Source organism: Crocodylus porosus, unplaced genomic scaffold (assembly GCF_001723895.1).
Source record: "Crocodylus porosus isolate Cpor-Errol unplaced genomic scaffold, CroPor_comp1, whole genome shotgun sequence".
Classification (NCBI taxonomy): domain Eukaryota; kingdom Metazoa; phylum Chordata; order Crocodylia; family Crocodylidae; genus Crocodylus; species Crocodylus porosus.
In genome coordinates this window covers 60,106,235-60,127,921 of record NW_017728947.1, presented here as the reverse complement: position 1 = coordinate 60,127,921, position 21,687 = coordinate 60,106,235, and the positions used below count along the sequence as shown (strand labels likewise).

Sequence of the window (21,687 nt, the reverse complement as noted above, 5' to 3'; positions counted from 1 at the left end):
CCCCCACAGGTGTTCTCTTTTTTGATACTGGAAATATGGTAACCCTATATGTGACCCTCATCTCCTGCAACTGATATCATGTAATTTTCCCAATTTGGTCATATAGTTTGGGAAATGAAAGCTGGTGGAGTTGAAACATCTGAAGAAAACTTCCAAAACAGACATCCAGATTAGCTGATCCATTGAAACCTAGATGTCTTCTCCTCTGGCTTTGCATCTACAAATGGATATCTACATATGGATGTAAAGACTGTCTATGGAGAACTGAAAAAACAGCAAACTGTTTCTTTAACTACAGTCCACAGTGACGATTTAAATAGTGAGTTTTTCTTTTATTAAAAAAAAACTGGAAAGGAAGGAATTGTCAGGTAGAGGCAAATTTGAACTCAGCCCATAACTACTGAGGTCTCCAGAAGAGACTAGATCTCAACAAACCTCCTTGGCAAAGTGCAGACAGTCAAAAAGCCTGAGGCTGAATCAGTTGAGCCTTCACACATTAGTCTAAACTGTGTAGATTGAACCAATAAGCAAGCAAACAGACATTCACTTTTGGTTCCAGAAATGCAGCCACATGCCTGCAGTTGGCTAGGCCAGAAGTCAGGAGGTGCTAGAGCATGCCTCCCTGCTTGGCTGGAGAAGACAGCTTGGGCCACGGTTAGCCCACCCACCCTGCGAGGCAGAGTTTGCACGGATGCTGTGAGTTAACTTGAATCTGGTGGATATTTGGTACAGAAGTTCAATAAACTAATATAACCCAAATCAGTTAAGTATGATACTACATCCATCCAGCTTTGTCTTAAACCAGTTTTGGCCATTTTGAAAATGGTTTCTGTGCGCTGAACTTCTGTTGTATTACAGAATTTGAACCTGATTGCAATCACTTATACTGGTTTATGTGTAATTTCTGTCCCTAGCCCTTGTGTCTATTTCTGTAGTGAGAAAGTTGTGGAAGAGGAGTATCCTTAAACCTTACATCCGTGTTCTGATCCTTTATAGATGATGGTGTAATCCCTTCTTAGTACATGCTGATCTTTCTTCACTGGCATGGCTATTAATCTCCTTAAAAATTATGATTCATGTTATTTTCAACCAGAATTGTTTTCTAGGCTTTGGAATAAAATTGCACCCATAAATCAGTTATTTGTTTGGTTCATAGTTAGATTGGCAGCAATGTAGATAAGGTCAGAACTGAACACCATATTTTACAGTTCTAGGGGAAATACAATACCTTAAATTAAATGGCACTTATTCCAAACACCATTAAGCAACTGCTTGATATTCTAGACACTCCACATTCTGCGTGAGTTAGTCTAAATACTAATGTAATGCTAGGTTTTTTAGCACAAAGATGCTAATCTAGTAATTCTCAATCAGGGTGTGGTAGTACCCTGGAGTGCCTCGAGATCCTTTTAAGCTTACCATGGGTTACCACACAATGTTATCACTAGAAGGTTTGCAAATATGATTCACAAGATAAGCCCAGAGATTTCAAATAGGAACTTTTAAGTTATTTGCAATGTAAGTATTGGACTATTATTTCTCTTTATTCAAAAAAATGGGTGAAAACTAAGAGCTAGAGGTGAGAGGTGCCTTGAGTTTAAAAAGGTTGAGAACCACTGCATTAATCAGAAGCCAATATAAATAAAAGTTATGTGGGGAGGGGAGAATGGAAATGGAAGGATTAATTAAAACAAGGTGCACTAAGTAAATGCCTGAGCCAAGAGAAGGTCATGCATCACCTGTGCGCAATTAATTATAAGCAAATCTCTGCCAAAGCCAAAGGAGCTAAGCATTCTCTTTAACAGTTAGAATCTCTAAATAATAGAGCAATACTGTCAGTATTCATCATTTTAGACTTTTTATTATAAGCTTGAGGAGCCAAACTCTCATTCTTATGAATACAAAGAAGCTGACTAAAAATCTACAGCAAAATAAAAGGCAAATGTCATGATTTTTTTAAAATGTGCTGTAATTTTTGTGAAAAATATATTTTCAGAACTTGTTGCATCTCTTTATGCTAGGGATTTCTTTTAAATTTACTACTTCATTGTCTGAACTTTTGTCTGCACAGATAAGGCAATCTAAAACTAAGGGTGTAAACAAATGACTTCTCCCAGAAGAAAGACTTTTGTCCTGGGATCCTACAGATATACCAGTCCATTTTAAGCAGCTGTGAAGTATACGAGGTAAAATGTGTTAACACTTTTTCCTGGGACAGTGTTGTGAGGTTTATAAATGTAGTAATTCAAGTTAATTGCCAGTCATTACTGGGACAAGCCTGTCAAGCTCCATGCTCTCCCTAGCAGAGAAGTGGCAGTTTAGCTTGGAAGGGCTGTGCCCCTTCTTTTCCTGGATTTTGACTCTGAACAATCAGGACCATCTCACTTGTTTATAGCCTAGGGCACTGTGAAATACAGATGAGACACCTGTTTATGTGGAGCCAGTAGCTTGCATATACTTTACTTACAACTTTGTCATTACCATAACTGTCTTACCTTACTTTAATTACGGCAAGCATTAGAAAGGATATAGATCAATTAGTTTTCGAAGCATGTCTGTGGAAGGGATGATAAATCGGTGCATAGTCAGCATTACTTGTAGCAGCTGGCTGTTTTGACATACTTTTCCTTCTGCATCTGAAAAGTGCAGTGAAGAAGTCTTATTGAGAAATAAATACGACTTGCCATACATGATGCTGGATTATTTCAGTTTTTCATTTCTGATCAGGCCTGCTTACCTGTGGCATATTGGAGATCTACTACATACCCTGCTGCAGCAGTGAGATCATTATTTAGCAAAGATAAATATGTAATAAACAATTTGTAATGGACTTCCAAATCTTTTGATAAAAATATCAGTACTATATAAATATAAACATTAGTTCACCTTCAAAATACCATTCAGAGATGTATATAGTGGCTCCAATCTAGCAAAGATCTACCAATCTTTCACTTCAAGAACATGAATATAACCTCTGAAACAAATTAGAAAACTTAGGGAAAGAGGAGTTAGGTTACTGAACCAAAATAATTAAGCTGTAACAAGACTGGATTATGGTCAAAGTCTGCAGATATTTTTAAGTATACAGTTTTTTCCAGTTTTTTGCAGAGCTGATTTGATTCACAACTCTTCAAAGTACACCCACGTTTGGCTTTCCAGATTCATGTGCACAATATCAGGAAAACTTGAATACAAAAATGCAACCTCCTTGCTTAAAAAAAATCTTGCCCCAAGAGACTTAACACAAGTTATCTTTTGCTGAGTTCAGTTGTACTACATTTAGATACAACTTTAACATTTTCTCGCTTCCATACTTGGAAAGAATCCAAAGTGTCAGGCATTTCAGACATGTTTAATTTAACATTACACTAAATTTGTTGCGGGTATGATTAGTATTTTATAAACACTCAAAGATTGTATTTTTATGTAGTATCTGAAAAGAGAGACTGGCTAGTTTAAATAGAAATTGGATTCCCTTGCAACATGATAATAAAATATAACCATTTTGAGTGCCTTTAAATATATTCTCTTCTAAGAAGCTGGATTTATGTTACTAGTTAAGAGCAGCCGCAAACTGGCATGGCATAAAATATCCTTGAAGCAATACATAACGAGAAATGGCAAAAACAGAAACAGCAGACAAAACACTAGACTTGAAGCATATGAAACTATACGTGGTGGGTATCTATACACATGCTCTGGGTTGGGGGCTCCAAGGGACCACTCTAATTAAAAGTGTCTGCAGGATCACATATATTCACCATCTTGTGCTTCAAAATGGTAGCATGGGCACTTGAACTAAAGCTCACTGAATGAGCTTATGAAGTGCGGGGATGCTGAATAGATGTAACGTGGAGACTGCTGGAGTACGTTATGTTAATTAACTCCATTAATCAAGTCTCCTCCAACGCGTCCTAATTAGCACACACTGGAGCAGATGTCCAGCAATAGGTGCCCATTGTTAGAGGTAAAACATTTTCAGATTATGAATCATGAATATGGAGATGTTGTCAAGTTTAATTTACCTTTAAAATGATTAAATGTAGAGGCAGATGTCTAGCAAAAGTTTTGTGCCATTATGCAGGAGGAAGGTGCCAAATCTAAAGGGTGCACCTCTGATCCAAGATCTTTCTGTTAAAGTAAATTTAGAATAAGATGCCTAGCTAATGTTTTGACTAGTGATGCCAAGTCAGTCTCATTTTCATTTTTTCGCACTGTACAAAGAGAAGCTGCATCACTTGTAACTGAACAAATCCATCTTTAGCCTTGTATCTCAACTCACTCACTCTAAAGATTTCTCTTCTGTGGGTCTCCCTTCACTATATATGAGAAGTCTATCATAGTAGGGACCTACTTAATTAATGATTTTGTGGATTTCGCAGAAATCATGAAATCAGGCATTGTCCGTCAAACCTGCGAAGTCAAAAATAAAAATAAAAAGATTACTAAAAAATAAAATGCTGGCTCCCCAGTGGGAGCCAGGAGTCCTCATGGCTGCTGTGGTCTTGACTTGTGGCCTACTGGGTGAATGGGGAGCCACTGGCCCAAAGGGGAGCAGCTTCAACGGTGGCCACATCCCCCACCCCTCAACACTGATTGGCTGAGAGGGTTACCCATTGTATGGCCCTGCTCCTCCCTGCCAATCAGCAGTGAGGGACTTGGCCACTGACAGACAGCCCTCTCAGGCAAGAGGTGAGGGCCACGGGGGCCCCTCAGCCAATCAGCAGCCAGGAGCAGGCTCATCACAAGAAGGCTAAAAAAATCTGCTCTTTTTTGCTTGCCACAACTTAGATAGATCCTTATCTACAGGTTAAAAGAAGCTGAAGTTTCATCTTTATTTCACAGCAGTCTGAATCTTTAAAAACTCATAAAGCACCACATAACTTTTTTCTAACCCTTCAAAGTAAATTCAGGGTGCCTTTATCTCTGTGATTTTTTTTAATGGGTTCCACTTTCTCTTGTATTGATTTGTGCCACTTACTTTGCTTTATAGTTCTAGTAACCTGTTTCAGATTTTAGCTCCTATTCCATTTTGAAAATTTAACTGTTGAAATTGTTTGTGGTAAGCTTTGATTTGGGTATGGGTGACATGGCCATTAAGTAATAGGTATTACAAAACAATCTAGTGCTTAGACCACTTCCTCAGGAAATGAGGTAGACTTGGGTTCAATGCCCTCCTTAGCCTGAGGAATCCCTTGTTCAAACCCACATCTATTTCCCAAGATAATACCTTATCCAGAAGGTTGTAAATAAAAGTCAGGGATGGGGTTTCCACCTCTTCAACTAAAGCTGGGCTGCTGGGTAGAAAGGAATGTGGTACTCCCCTCAAGGGAGAAGAAACTCTTGGGTCTTTAGCCAAAGGAATCACCTTGGGTACCTAAGTCCAGGAAGTGATTTTGGGCCATGAATCCCAGTTTTGGACAGATACCCAATTTGGGGTTGCACGTAGGTACAAAAGTCCAAAAAGATAAGTTCCGTTTCAGACACACTCTATTGGCTACCTCAGGCATCACCTCTTGCCTCTTCCCAGCACAGTAGATATTATGAAACCCAGTTTTAGATTGCTATGTCTTCCTGTTCACCTAATAAGGAACTTAATATGGAACTTCCTAAATTGGGTTTGTGAATTCTGCTTTTGAAGCAGGCATGTTAAAGTTTGCTTTAGTAATGTCCTTATAGAGCTCAACCTAAGTCTTTTTGTGGACCCACAGGACCAATGCAATCTTGATATACATAAGTTAAAACCAGTATTCTAAATGCCTAGAAGGGGTATAAGATGAGCTAGAAGGGGGAAGGGCAAAGGGTACCATAATACTGGTGCCTGTGATTGTGCAAGAGAAGCCTAGAATTGTAGCCTGGGGGGGATGTACAACTTTCATAGGAGAATTTCAGTTTTGAAAGCTTGCTTTTATTACAGGACATATCTTCAAAAATAGCATCTTCATAAACAAAAATTCTTATCCCAGATCCCTGGCCTCTTCTGTGGCAGCATAATGTGGGCAGAAAAAGAACTTAATCAGGTAGTTAAGAATTCTTCAGTGACCAGAAGAATAAAAACCCTCCTCTTATTGTGTGCAAGTATTGGGGAGGGGGGAGGAAGGAGTCACTGTCAACCAAAGTGTTAATAATGCTTAAGTGATTAACAAATATTTATTTTCTGTATTTGGGAAAATGTGAACTGAGACAGATAGTCTTATCACATAAAATGAAATACTTTCAATTCAAACAGTAACTGAGGGACGTTAAAGGGCAATTACTACATTTCCAAATCAGCAAATCTGAACAACTTACATCCCAGACCATTAAACTGAATTGTATTGTTAATTCTCTGGATTATTAATGTTTATTTTCAATAAGTCCTTGAATCTCAAGGAAGTGCTAGACAACTGGCACAACATTCACGTTCTTCTAATCTTTAAAGCAGAAAACTAGACAATCCAGATTGTTATAGGCCTCTCACCTTTAAACAGAGAATGGAAAAATAGTGGAATAACTGATACAGAATTTGAATTAAAAAATTAGAGGAGGGTAATGTAATCAGTGCTAATCAGCATGGATTTATGGACAACAGATTGCTAAACTAACTCGGTATTTTTATGAGAGTTCAAGTTTGGTCGATAAAGGTGATGGTATCAGATTGAAAACTGATTAACTGTTAGATCCGAAAATGAGATTCCAAGATGGGGATACTCAATAAACAGCAGGCTTTCTACTGGAATCTTTTGGCCATATGCAATTTAACACTTTTTAACAGCAACCTCAAATAAACCATAAAATCGTTATTGATATAGGTGGCAGAAGACACAAAGGCTGAGGTAATAGTTAATAATGAGAAAGAGAAGACAGTGGTATGTAGGGGCTGTGTACTGCCTCATAAACTGATATTTTAATATAGCCAAAGGTAAAGTCCTATATCAAAGACAAAGAATCCATGACACACTTACAGGATAGTGACTCAGAAATGGCTTGGGAGATAATGATGACTCATATGACTGACTTCCCAGTGTGACACTTTGGCCAAAAGGGCTAGTATGATCTTCCATGTACAACTGGGAATTTTAAGCAGAAGTGGGGAAATTAAATGATGGCTGTGGCTGACTGCTACTGGAAAGTTCTGTTCATCTCTGATTGCTGTCAACAATTGAAGAATAGTGATTAATTGGAAAAGTTCAAATAAGAGCCAAGAGAAGTAGATTTCCATGTTTGGAAACATAACTCAAAAAGCTACAGTTGTTTAGTTTATCAAAGATAAGGTAAATGGTTATCACATTCCCTAAGTACCCTACGAAGACAAACATTTGAGAGTTCTAATTAGGAAAAGTAAAAACATAAATCAAAGCTGGAAGCTGAAGCCAGAAAAAAAATCATACTAGAAACATGGTGCATATTTTAAATTTGTAATTAACCACTGGAACAACAAGGGTATATTCTCTGTCATTAGAAAAATGTAAGTTAAGAATGACTGTCAAATTGAGATGGATTTAGAGGCTTCAAAAGATCTACTTCAGTTCAAACAGGAACTAATTTAGAGAAGTATTGTGATCATATAGGTCAGCTGTATCATCACAGTAGTCCCTTCTGGCTCTGAATTCAATGAATAAACCTGGCATAGCTGGCTTCACACCACCTATTTCTGTTTCTCCCTATTGTTGGGAAAGAACTGGAGGGGTTTGGAGGAGATATGGTTGGAGCATGTAGCAACTGTAAACCAAACAAAAAGTTCTTACAAGTCATTGTTGCCAGGGAAGCACTGGTAAGACGAGTCTTGAGGATATTCTATCTTACATGTGCAGTTGAACCAGCTCAATTGCCTCCAGCATAAGGGGACGGGAAGGTAACAGACTTTTTTCTGTGTTTTTGGTTGTAGCTGTGTTGGTCTAAGGACATAGGCAGGTCAGGTTCTTTGAGTAGATATGATATCTTTTATTAAACCAACTGAGTAGTTGAAAAAAAGTTGTTAGCAAGCTTTCAGGCGCAGTCACCCTTCTTCAGGCATAGGGGGTCTCTGCTGTTCTGAGACTCCAAGAAATGAGAGAAGCTAAAAGTGTGCCAGGATGTCAGTGAGACTGTAAACAGGGAGAAATTAGAAAGATGCCTAATTAGAAACATCTTTCTAATTTCTACCTACTTACATTCTCACTGACATCCTGCCAAAAGTTTAGTTTCTCTCATTTCTTGGAGTCTCAGAACAGCAGAGACTCCCTACGCTTGCAGAAGGGTGACTGCACCCAAAGCTTGCTAAGAACTTTTTTCCAACTACTCAGTGCTCTAATAAAAGATATCACAACTACTCAACAAATCTTGCCTGCCTCATTTTTTCTGTAGAGTTCTCTTTCCTCTGAATATTTTTTTTACAGATTAAAATTATAAAAATTCTAACAGCCATCTGTACATGATGTTCATGTGTGTGCATGTTAAATAGGTAATCCTGCAATGGCACATTTTCTGATGGATGTCCTAGAAGGCTGTTAGTGCATTCAACATTAGTAAGACCCAGTGTACATTCTGGCTGACACAACTAAATGAAGACTATTTTGTCTTCCCTATAAACACTCTATTCCACACAAATAGGAGTGTACTTGAAATTCAAGTAATAATCATTTGGTATCCATTTGTGCAAATGGAGAAAAAGTATTTTGATGCCTGCACCACCACTCTACATATAGGCTAAGTGTTTCTTCAGGGAATTAGCAAAAAATCAAAGCTCTGTTAGCAATCAGTACCTTAGATTGAAACAATACAAGTTTACATATGGTGGCAGTTAGGAACCAGATACCTACTGCATTAGCATGGCATTTAGTCATCATAATTAATGATATACTGTTTCTTTCTTTTTAAAAATCTAGCTACAAAACAGACTAGTCGAATTTAGCAGCTGGAAGCCAAATGAATGGAAATCCTTGATGAAACAGCAGAAGAAATTGCAGACCTGTTAACAATAAATTATGGTCATTCAAATTATTCCCTTGATAATTCCCCCTGTTGATGCTTAGAAAGAACAAAAAATATCTTTTTACATCAATCCATAAAAATATTCTCCATTTAATCTAACCTTGTTACTGGGCAGAACCATGGAAAATAAAATCAGGAGATAAATAGGCACATAGGTAAGTATAGAGTTATTTGTCTGTTGTCAAGATTCTTGAGCTGTCTCTCAATCTACAATCTTATGGACAAGTATATGGAGAAACATGTTTGTAGCCCTTGTAAAAGGTGGAGATGTTGATCAGCAGTATGCGACTGCTGTTACACTGGAACTGTTACACCTATATGATCCTGTAGCAAAAAGTGAGGTGAGTCACCCTAACTTGACCCCAGATGAAGCAGAGGTAAAGTTGGGTTGGTTTTGCCATACCTACATCACTGCAGAATCATGCTGACATCACAGCTGCATTGTAACAACTTGTATCAACATCTTTCCATAGCCTACAGTTGTAGCTTGCAATTTTAGTATGATATTAAGGTTCCCTGCACTTACCAGTAGTGTTTTAGGTTAATTTAATTCAGGGATGTCAAACACATCTGGCCTTGTGGACTGAATAAGTGACACAGAACTGGTCCACAGGCCTGATTATCCCATAAATCCCTCCTACCCTCCTGCATTCTGGACACAGCGCATGCTCCGGCTAGTCCTGGACTGTGTCATAAGCAGTGCCTGTGCTGGCCTAATCTGGGATGCATGAAGCACATGCCACCTGCCATAGCCAGTCCAGAACCCATGTTACATACAGTGACTGTCCCAGACCGGTTGAGGCTGGTGCTCTACAGGTTAGATCTTAGATGCCCTTAATTCATTTAGGATCTTTGGGGTCCATTAGGCTACAGCCTGCATCAGGAATAGTGTATGCAGATACTCTGTACCACTGTATTCTGGGCAATGGAACCAGACTTCAGGTGTGAAAGTGGAAAATTACAGAGCAGCACTTGTTATCAATGAAGTGGGACCTAATCCCCATTCAACCTGTCCAAATCTGGGACCTCTTTCATTGCAGCAGCGGCAGCAAAACATTCCTAGTCCTTGCATTTGGAGACCCTATCATCATGCCCTGTTGCTTAGGGTAAAACAAGGAGGCTCTAGGAGCTAAGTTGTTATATATGATTTTAACTCTGACGCACTGCTTACATGCTTAGAAACAACGCTGTTTTTGGATGGATTGAGGTCTTGTGCACCTACTTCCGTGTCCAACTTTTCAAAAGCACTCAGCATTCTATCGAGATCAAATGACTATATGAATGCTTTAAAGCTCTCTCCCCTATTCTTTTCTAAACCTATCACCACATAATCTAGGTGTCTGTTCTGTGCCAAGTTTTCCACTGAAATATAGTGGAAGTTCTGCAAGACTTTTTAATTTGTTTTGTTTTGTGCTGAAATATGTTTTGGCCTATTTAGCTTTTCCACTCCAGGGGAAGGACTTGCAGACAACTTCTTACACTAAATTTCTGTCTTGTAGCTTCTCTTATGTTAACTGTAGCCACCATTTGCAGGCCTCAAAAGGATTTTGCCAAAGGAAACATTTAGAGGATCAGATCCAAAAAAAGTAAATATTAAGGACATGGTGTGGATGCTTTCAAAATAATTGCATAATAAAAATAGGTAAAGAAAGGCTGCATACTTTGTTTTGTTGTTAGCCCCCTGTCACAGTTACTATCTGGCCTGTGGGTTAGTTTCCCATATAGCATCAACACTCCCTTGCCATTGGATTTCTCTCCTGCCATGCCTTGATGGAATTATTGGAGACTAAGGGAAAATGTGCCTTATGGAAACTTCCTCTCAGCTGTTCTTTTCCTCAGGTTTATGCTCTACAGTCCATTGACTCTTCATCTGTCCTGAGCTTCTCCACCCCTACAACTTGGTCCATCATTCACCCAGGTGACATTTTCAATAATCACCATCCAATAGCAAGGGTTAAATCTGCTCACCTCTCCGCGTTCACTCCACAGGTCTTGGGTTGGAACTGTTTCTATTCAGGCTCAGCTTGCCCCATTCATAAACATGAAATCAATCCAAATTACAAACTAAAGGAAATAGTCCTGAGCATGCTAAATCATCCTTCCCGTACACAGTCAGTTTATGTTGGGCTCTCTTACCCCTCAGAATCACCCGTTCGTTCACTTAACTCATAGCTGATTTGGCTTCTTCACCACAACTTCAGCTGATCACCTTGGGGATCACTGTGTGATCCCCTGGGTATTTGGACTTCCCACTAATTATGATCCATCTTCCCTCCAAACAGTTGACTCGCTCATCAGTTGGCCCTCTTGCAGCACTAATTCCTTCTGCTTGCATCACTTGAGTCCTTTGCTCCCCAGTCCTGGCTCTCAGTGAAGCTTCCTAGCTTTGTGACGGTAGCGCTTCAGGCTACGGTCTCCAATCCAATTAGGGCTTGAGTCGTCTCCTCCCATCTCCCCAGCTGTGGGCTGATGGGACTCTAATTGCCATCTGTAGGGCTTATTATCTGCCTCTTAGGGCTCTCATTTCTTACTCATATTCTCTCCACTTCAGTCTTTCTATCTTCCATTGCAGCACAGCAGTCCTTCCGAATCACAGCAATTGGCAGCAGCAGTGATGAATGAAGTGTCCCTCTCTCAGCAGCTGTGAATCACCTGTCTCTCTCTCTAACCAGCACCTCCATGCCAGCATCAGATAAGTCTCCAGGTTCTTCTCCCTCCTTCCAGGGGATACCCGGTCCAGTACTTTATAGGCTTTTTCTCCTCCCAGTGGCTGGGAGCTCCCCGGGTCTTCTGGGATTCCACTTCTCCCTGCTGAGCTGGGACATGCTGGCTTTAAAGGGCTTGCACCTGCTGCAGTGACTCTGCTGCTGGATTTCCGGGCCTGGCTCTTTCGTGGGGGTGGGCATAGTGGGGCCAAAACTCAGCTCTCTGCTACAGTAGCTAAACTGGCTTTTATGTAGCATCTTTTCTTCTTAAAAGATGTGAGAGGTTATTCTTTATACCTGCTACAGTTAGTTACTCAAATTCAGAGAAGCTTTTATAATTAGGTTCACACTTGTATAATAAGGTTCATAGTTACTTTGCATACACTAAAACTGAGTTATAGATTATCCATTTCCCCCCAGAATTCATAACTAAAAGCCTAAGCCTAATCCACTTTAAGGATGCACTGTTTCAGTGATGATATCTTTAGTTTAAAAAAGGGAATTCTGAGTGCAATTCAGCCAAGAAAGAGGCAAACCCACATAGAGTCATACTGACATGTGAGCGGATTTAGGGCTAGATCCTATTTTACATCATGGGCCCAAATAGTATTTACCTGGCTAAATAAGTGCAATTTTTGGCACCTACAGTTTGTGATCCTACTCAACATGTAGTGTGGATACATGGAGCAGGAGGGGAAGAGCCAAAGCTCTCCCATGTTTTAGCCCATTAAACTAGTGGTTGGGTTTCCCACCTCTTGCATGACTGCCCCACTTCTTTGCCCCCAGCATTATATGTGGTTAAAGCACAATGATTAGCACATCAGGCCATAGGTTTGACATTATCCAATGCCCTCTCTGGTTCCTTTGAAACAAGGTGCCTGAGCAGCCAAGACAGGGAGATGAGAGAGACCTGTTAAAAGAGAACAAACTATACGGAGGGTAGCCCAGTGAGTTGGTTGCTGCTCTGGCTGAGAAAGATGTCTTGGTTTAATCTAAACCCTTGCCCCCAGGGACGCAAAAATTTCCCCACTACTCTCCAACCATTTTATCTAGTGATTGTTAACTGCAAGGTGCTCAGCCTCAAGAAGAGTACTGGAGAGAAGACTGGGTAATACTTAACCTGGGGCATAATTGTTTGAGTGCTATGCTAAGAAGCAGGTGATGTAGCTTCAAAACCCCTACAGGTAAGAGGGGCTTACTTCTTGAATCTCCCAGTTCCTGGGTGAACACCATTCGGCTACTGTCTTGAAACATGGGAAGGCCACTGGCCTCCTGTCCACATCTGATAGCCAAGAGTTTTTTGCCCAGCCACAATTCCAGGGCTTGCTTGTACTATTCCATCAAGGTGCATGTGTTCAGTGCCATGCACTTGTCTGGCAAAGCCTACTGAGCATACTCTACAGCTGTGTAGATACCTGCATAGCCACACTGCATGTACATGTGTGTTTGGATAAATGTTATTTGGGTATGTAAAATCAAAGAGGATCTAACCCTTAATGTACAGAAAAATGTGTTCATCAAAGGGGGGCATATTTTTGAAAGATACCCAAAAAGTAATGTGGCACTCTACATTTACTTAACAGTAACTGGTGCAAAATACACTTAATACTTTGCTTATGAAAGGTATATGAAATGCATGGTCTGCTTCTCTATTTCTAGGAGATCAATCAGCAATCAGTCCACTGAAGTCAGTGTTATTCTGGCAAAAACAGGTGTTACATTAGAAGAGAATTACTGTTTGTAGTATGAAGTGCCCAGGTTATTCCCACTTATAATATTGTTGTTTTCGTAAAAGAACACTTGAGCCTGCTGCCATGGTCTCATGTGTAGCCAGCCTCTGGCAGCCTTCAACTGCCTAAAGGATGGTTACAAAGAGAATGGAGCTAGACTGTTCTCAGTGGTGACAGGTGACAGACAAAGAACAATGATCTCAAATTGCAGCAAGGGAAGTTTAGGTTAGATATCAGGAAAAAACTCTCTCACTGGGAGGGTAGTAAAGCACTGGAACAGGTTACCCAGAGAGATTATGGACTTTCCATTATTGGAGATTTTTAAAACCCAGCTAGAAAAAGCCTTGGCTGGGATGATCTAGTTGGGGATGGTCCTGCTTGGAAGAGGCGGTTGGATTACAGACCTCCAGAGGTCCCTTCCAACCCTCATTTTATCATTCTATGGTCACACTTACCGTATACATATACATGCACTTTGGAAGACAAAGGGCCAAAGTACCTTTGCTCCTTCCATGTGCCTGTAGATGCTGTAACATCCTTCAGGTCTTATTTTCTGAAAGTGTTGTGACTAATGCGTCTGATGCAACTGTTTTTCAAATCCTCCAGTTCCCTGGAGCTGTTATGTGAAAGTTTCAAGCCCTGATTCTGTAGAACATTGTAAATGATCCCATAAGCCACTTCTCTGCTAACTCCTCAAAATTTCTACTGTACTGTTTTCAAAATATCAAATTCTGTGCACTAATAGGCAGTATTTTTCATATATAAAGCAACCAACTGTCCAGAGTTCTCTGGGACATTCCTAATTTTAGATACTTTGGTCCCAAATTTTAAAAAATTTACTGGTTTCAAATGTCCTGGCAGTGCCAGGCAGTGTCCTCCTAAAAGTTCATAGCACTGTGCTGCCTCATGCTGCATAAGTATGATGCTGCCAGTTAGGGAGATAATCATAAGCTTTCAAGAGACCTAATTTCCCCTGACACTGCACTGGGTGAATACTGTGAAGCACAGCTCCTTGCCCCACCTGCAGTAACCCAAAAATGTGGCTATACAGCGTCTAGCTTGGGAAAAAGCTAAAGAGTTAGTGGCTAGAAGTAGCCTGGTTGCATTTGTGCAGCACTGTATCGCTCAGCCCAGTCAACTGCAGCCCTGTAGTAAGTTGATTACCCCAACTAGAACTAGAAATGTTATAGACTACTTCTGTTTCTGAAGATCTACAGGACTGTGATGTGAACTTTGTTTTCTAAGGCTAAGTGCAGACGGTCAAAAAGTCTGAGGCAGAATTGATTCAACCGTTGTGGATTTCTCTAAGCTGCAAAGACTGCATCGCAAGCAAACATAAGACACATCTGCCCTTGTGAGGGAGGAAGCAGGCAAATACCTGCACTGGCCAAGCCAGAAGGCGAGGGGGCTCTCCTGCACACCTCCCAGCCTAGCACCAGAACCCAGCCAAAAAGCCCTGATCGGCTCAGGCACATGCCTCCAACCCCCTGCTGTCACTGCAAACCCTCCCCTGGCTGAACCACCTAGGCTTCCAGAACTGGAGCCATTGTGGCCAACGGGGAGAAAGGGAGGTGGAGCAGAGGAGGGCCCATGACTGGGGTAGGGGGTTCGGTTCCCCCTGCCCTTGCCCCAGCAGTTGAGAGGCTGGGACCAGCACTGAAGCTGGGCTGGGGCGATCGCCCAGCCAGGCTTGCTGGGGAGGAATGCAAGGGTGAAGGGGAAAAGCCCTCGCTGCCCCGCAGGTTCCCCCATGCTGTGCAGACCCTAGTCAGGGGTGTATGTGGCCAGGGCAGGGGGGCTCTGTACCCCCCCGCCACCCCTGCAGCTTAGAGGCTGATTCCAGCATGGGCCAGCTGTGATCATCACCTAGCCAGGCTGCAGAGGGAGGAAAAGCATCCACCACAGGGCTCCGCACACTCTGTAGACCCCGGGGGGGGGGGGGCGGAAACTGGGCTAGGGGCCTCCATCCCACCCCCCCACCAGCCCTGTGCCCCCCCACCAGGTGGGGAGCAGGGACTTTGTCAACTTTGTGACAGCCTGGGGGCAGAGCCAGTCAAGCTTGGCTGGAGCAGACAGTGGAGTGGAAGCTAGCTCGTTGGCCCTGCAAGGTGGGGGCTGGGGAGTGAGGCACAAAACATCCTGGGATGCTGAGGGACTGTGAGATAACTTGAGTCAGAAGAAAATCTGGGACACAAGTTCCATAGACTGGTTTAAACTAAGTCAGTAAAGTTTGATAATACATCCATCCAGGTCTATCTTAAACCTGTTTCAGCCATTTTTAAACCAGTCTATGTGTGCTAAACTTGTGCTCAGTTTCCGATCATTTATACCAGTTTATGTGCAACTCAATGGGCTCCCTGGTGGCTGTATGGCTCCTGCCTGGCTCACTCTCCAAGATACCCTCCCTTGATTCCTCTCCTGTCATGCCTTGTTCTTATTAGATTAATGAAGGGAGGTTGCCCATGAGTCTTAGAGCAAGCCTTCTGCTGCTCACACCAGACTGTCCTGTTAAATGGGCTCTCGTGGCCTACATGTTCCCCCAAGGCATCCATAGCCTGATGGGCTAATCACAACCTCCTTATCTCCCATACAGCCATACCCATGCTCAGATGTCATTGTACTATCATTGCCTTGTTGAGTGAGGCCTTGGCTTTCTCAGCCTCCAACCCTTTTCTCTACCTGGGCCTTCTAGCCTGAGCCCATTATACCAGACCTGGCTTCTGGGCACCAGCTCTTATCTTGATTACCTTGGTTCTGGGCCCCCTAGCCCTGTCTCCACCCTGCTCTGGCCCCAAGCTCTGCCCTCCTCTGGATCCTTGGGCCCCATTCTGCACTTTGAGCCTGGCCCCTGACTGGAATCAAAACAGTCACATGCCCCTTGGGCACTAATGAGACCTCCAAACTCCCCCTTAGTCCCTGTTACAAAGCACCAGTATAGAACTATAACCCAAAATAAATCTTCTGGCTATAACAAAGCCCAAACCCCAGCTCCTTGGCTGTATCCTTCAGCTCCCTCTACCCTGAGTCGTATTCCCCTGCAAGTCAGCAGCATTTCTACTTGCTCTGTTCCCAGGGTAATCCAGGCACCAGCTAGGAGCTTCTCTGCAGCAATCCTGCACTGAAAGTCTTCCCTCAACAGGTCTTAGAGCTAGAGTGAATACTCAGGCTCAGGCCCTGGGTTTATATGGGCTGGAAGCCATGCCCTAGTTTGGTCATGTGACTCCCTGAATTACCACAGGTTCTTCCTGATTTAGCTTGCAGCTCAGTCCCAAAGAAACTTACTGCTGCTGGCCTCTGCTGTAACCTTGTCTTCCATGCAAGGTAGCAGTCCAGTGGGCTACTGCTATGCAGCTGGCTTGGCAGTAAGCACTTGTAGCAGTTAAATCCCCAGGTCTCTGGTCTGCACCAGGGACCTGGGGATTCTTGCTGCTCATAATGGGAATCTTTCCTCCTCCTGGGCCTGTTTCTTCACTCTTCAAGTAACAGGAGTCTCTGGCTCTCTATTACACTAGCCTAAAAATCAGTTTCTTCAAGAGCTATATTCAGCCTCTCAGAAAACAAGGCCACTTTTATATCAGAATCTAAGTGTGGAGTTGGCTCCCTAGTGCTTGGTAAATATGTTTAAAAATCTGGGTTAGAGAAGCAACTATTGACGTATTTTTTTGTATAAAGAAGTTATGAAAACTTAAGTAAATTATCTTCATACAAATCACTAAGCCAATAAGCACCTTCCAATGCTGTTGCAAGGGTCAGCCTGTGTGTGTATGTTATAACATACACTTGAACTTTGAGTAGTATATTTTTACATTTGTAAGTTGAAAGCTTCTTGAGAATTATTTTCATTTCCGCTTGTGTACCTGTTTCTAACCACACAGCCTGCTGAGCAAAACCACGGAGTGAATAGTAAAGTGGAATGTCTATGTGTTAGTGTTTATATGATTTCACCTTGGGAAAATGCTGAAAAATACTGCACAAGTGTTTGGTTTGCATTTGTTTTCAGTAAAACAATTTACTCCAAATGCTTACATTCCTTTTCTGTAAAATATTTGTCATGAGTAATTGTTATTGTAATTTCCCTCTTCAACAGAGTCAAGAGGTGATTTTTATAATATTCCTAACAACTACGAAAGGAAAAACAAAACTAACACCTTTAAGGTGTTATAGCAGCTATGTGCTATTAAAAAATGAAATCATTATATATACAAAAAGATATACATGCACACATACACATCCACGTACACATATACGTATACACGCTGCTTAGAATGGGCAGAGCAAACGGAACATGCCAAGCCACATCCATTAACCACCTGGCCATAATCAGAATTCTTTTGTCTACCAGGTCTTAGCTAAATGGAACTCAACAACCAGAAGCACTATTCTCCAGAGTCAGGTTCCCTGTACTAGGACTCATGTCCAATTTAACATGGAATTTCCAAATTCCAGAGTTTGCACTGGCTTTCAATAACTTTCTGGGTGCAATTTCACATTTTGGTTTTGAGCTATAAGGCCCTGAGTCCTACATACCTAAAGGACCTTCTCCTGCCTTATGCTCTATTGTGATCCCAAAAGTCAGCTGAGCACAACTTCCTGCTAATACAATCAGTGCAGCAAGTATGCTTACCAAAAATGCATAGAAGGCCACTCTCATAGTTTGGAACTCTAATCATGAAGGCAATCATGTTCACTTGCTGACATAAGAAAAAGCAACACACTCCACTAGCACAGTTGGAAGGACCCCTTAAGGACGGGGTTTTCATTGCGAAAACGTACATGAGTACTGGACAAATATTTTGCCGAAGCTCAGAAAACAATTAATCGGCTTTTTCATTACAGCTGCATTGCACTTTGCTCCAGATGCCACTAAGAGGCAGGACTAAGAGAAGATCTTTGGAACAGCAGAAACAACTAGTACTGGAAGTATCATTATCATGAGTTCTGTGGCTGTTTGCCATAAAAGGTACAACATATCTGTTCCTATCAATTTATAACAATATGGGCAGCACTTTATAGGCCTCCAAGTTCTTATATTACTTCATTGATGTTAAACAATCTGCTTTACAGGATGACAACGCTTAAATGTGCTATTCATACCATTTTTTCTGTTAAGTGAATTTCTAAAACATTCATTGTATAGTGAAGACCCCAGCTAAAAACTCCCTCACATTTGATTCTGTATGCAATGTGAGGTGCCACAAAAACAGTAAGAAAGCTGATGGTCCTGGGAACGTTTGCTTTAAAAAAAAAAAAAAAAAAATAGTCACTATATGTTGTATCTATTCCATCTCATAGAAGCAAAAACTGCCCCTTCATCTAAGGGGCAGAAATCTAAGAACAATAGGAGTGATGAATAGATAGCAATTTGTCTGCAGGGAGAATTACTTGAGACAGTCAATCGGGTCTTCACACTTTGGCCAACCACACACAATCTACTTTACTTGCCCACGGCAGGCATATTTGGTAAAAAATCAAACATGTTTGTGTGTTAATGCACTTAGAAGAGAGACTTGTTCAGACTAGGACCTCCCCATTGTATTATATTCAAAAACTTCCCAGAGGAGGCTTCATTGGTCCAACTCTAGATAAACTTCTGCAGTTTGAATTTCTGCACATATAGTACAGCAAGTTATCAGCTTGACCAGCTCTTCAAGACCTCCATGCAGCCTCCTACATACTTGGAAATCCCTAAGCAGAACCCTACAATTATGTATATGCCATTTAGTGCAAACCCTAGTACTGACACTTTGCATGTAAAGTTAGATTACTACCACCTGAGATGTGAAACTATTTTGGGAAGAATTTATATAGATGCCAGTAAAAACCTTTCACTTTCATTTATATACTGTTTTGTTTCTGTGTTCCTCTATCGCCAAAGTAAAGGTGAAAAAGTAAAATATTTTGCATAACTTTTTATTTCCAGCAATTCCCTAAGAACCGGTGTAACACCAACATTTTGTTCCTAAAATTATATTTGTATCTTTTCACATTGTTGTACCTCACCTGAGCTGCAACCTGATTATCATTACATCTTTCATGCAACAGATTTACCCACACTGGTTATTGTTTCAGCTCTGATACTTTATATTAACCACAATGGGGTGAGGCAGGATGGGGTGGTGCCTAATGGCAGACATACATAATCACTTGAGGGCCCTGCCACAAATTCAAATTAAATCTGGGCAGAAACCAGCTTTAAAGTTGTTACACATTTTCAAGCACTAGCTATGTAGATGGTTGGCTATTTTTATAGCTGGATATACATTTTTATAGCATGATAATTACTTTGCATGTGTGGCCAGTCTAAATTTACTATGTGATTAACCAGTTAATTGCATAATACATGCAACATATGGCAGAGGTCTAAAAGGCTGGTTTCTGAGCTGATCAAGCTGAAGCTGGAAGCAACTGTCTTGTCCACCAATTGTGACAGATTTCATCAGACTTGTGGGCAATGGTGCAAACTAAGGGGATGGACACATACATTTGGAACCATTTCAGAAGGGATGGGGAGACTCTTGCTTTGAATCTCTTACAACAGCTACATGTGGATCAGCTGGGAGTGATACAAATGTAGTGAAACTGCTCAACTTTATCCTGGATGAAGTAGTGTTCAAGTTAAGGTGCTTTTGTCACACTTGTATGCTTCCCAGCTTGTCCACACACAACTTTGGGAGAGTAACAGTTGCTGCCTGATCCCAATCAGCAGCTCCCCTTATGAAATGTCCCATAAGCAGGTTTTCTAACCTGTTGGCCTCAGCAGGCATCCTTGCTCCCTTATGGACACCCTCAGACAGTCCTCTTAAGCAACAAAGGCTTTAGGTAACAACAAGTCAAATATTAAGCATACCAAACAGAAGTCCTTTTGCCTTTTTCCAGGTACCTGAAAAGAAGCCCTTTGGCTCTGGCTTCCAGAGCAGCAGCCTGGTCCCTTGTAGTAGGCTTGTTTCCTCCTCTCAAAATTGTTTTTTCACAGTCTTTTCCCACATTCCTCTCTGGGGTTTTTAAGCTGCTACTGAGGATACTCCTTCCCATTATCAGAAGGCCCACAGCTGAACACCCTTACTAGGGTTGGCTGACCCATCTTAAGGGGACAGACAATGCTGTTACAGTTCTCCTTTGAAACAGTTCCAAATTTACGTATGTCCATACCCTAAGCTAGGGTTATTCCCATTTGTACAATTATAGAAAAAATATCCAGTTGCCCATCAGGAATGACGGGGGTTGGGGAAGAATGGAGGGTGAGGACAGAGTGCCGCCACCCACCACCCTGTGCTGCCGCCATTCAGGGGCAGCAGGGAGCCAGTGCCTGTGCTTGCAGGGGTGGGGCAGCCGGGAGACATTGCAGGGCTTGGAGTTGCGGGTTGGGAGTTAAGGGCACTGGCAGGGCTGGGGAGGGGGCTGTGACTTGGGAGTAACAAGTACCGGGGGGGCAGGGGACTGTGGATCCAGAGTGTGGGGCACTGACAGCTCCAGGGGGCTGTGGGTTGGGACTAGCAGGGGCAGGGCAGGGGGGTCTGTGGGTTAGAGCGAAGGGCAGCAGCAGGGCTGGGGGAGGGGGTTTGGCTTGAGACTGAGGGGCTACAGAATGGGCAGAGGCAGAAGCAGGGCATGGGCATATCACTTGCTCCCTGCCCCCCCAGTCACATACACCACCCCTGACAGGTGTCCTCTTTTTTTCATCTGGAAATATGGTAACCTTAGCCTCTATCACTATCCTCTTTATAACGACCCTTCATGTGTTTAAAGACTGGTTTTTAAAGATGGCACTGTAACTGCCCTTTTCCAGTTTCCAAAGACTCTTCAATTATGTCAAACGATTCCTTCAATAGTTTAGAACAGAAGCTGGCAACAGGGATCTGCCCCAAACAGCACAGAGGTTTGCACCAAATACTCTAGAACAGTTGATCTGGCCTACAGAACCACTGGATCTGACCAATGGAGCCAAAGGGCTTTGCCTGTGCCTGTGCCTATTCCAGGGCCAGGTAGCAACCTCCTGCTGCTGCCTTCCCCAGCCCTCTGCTCCTTGACTGTGGCACTGGCATAGCTTCTACCCAGTGGGGAGCTGTGCAGGAACTGGGAGGTGATGGGGGCATGGTGTGGGGAGAAGGAGCGACAGCCTGGAGAGGGAGTTCTCAGCTGCCTGGCCCTGGTACAGGCTCAGGCAAAGCTCCCCACTGCTGATGTGCCACTAAAGCAGAGGTGGGCAAAATGTGGCTCGTGGGCCAGATGCAGCCTGCCAGGACATTCCATCCGGCCTGTGGGGCCCCTAAAAATTTAGAAAATTAATATTAATCTGCCCC

General features: G+C 42.2%; 1 protein-coding gene across 1 annotated transcript in view; it reads right to left on the bottom strand.

Moving 5' to 3' along the window:
- Positions 1-21,687, bottom strand: part of RASGRP1 (RAS guanyl releasing protein 1) — an 87,900-nt gene that overhangs the window by 42,528 nt on the left and 23,685 nt on the right. Inside the window, exon 2 of the mRNA XM_019551805.1 lies at positions 2,531-2,636. Coding sequence (XP_019407350.1) covers positions 2,531-2,636 — 106 coding nt within the window. The remainder of the gene's footprint in view (positions 1-2,530; positions 2,637-21,687) is intronic.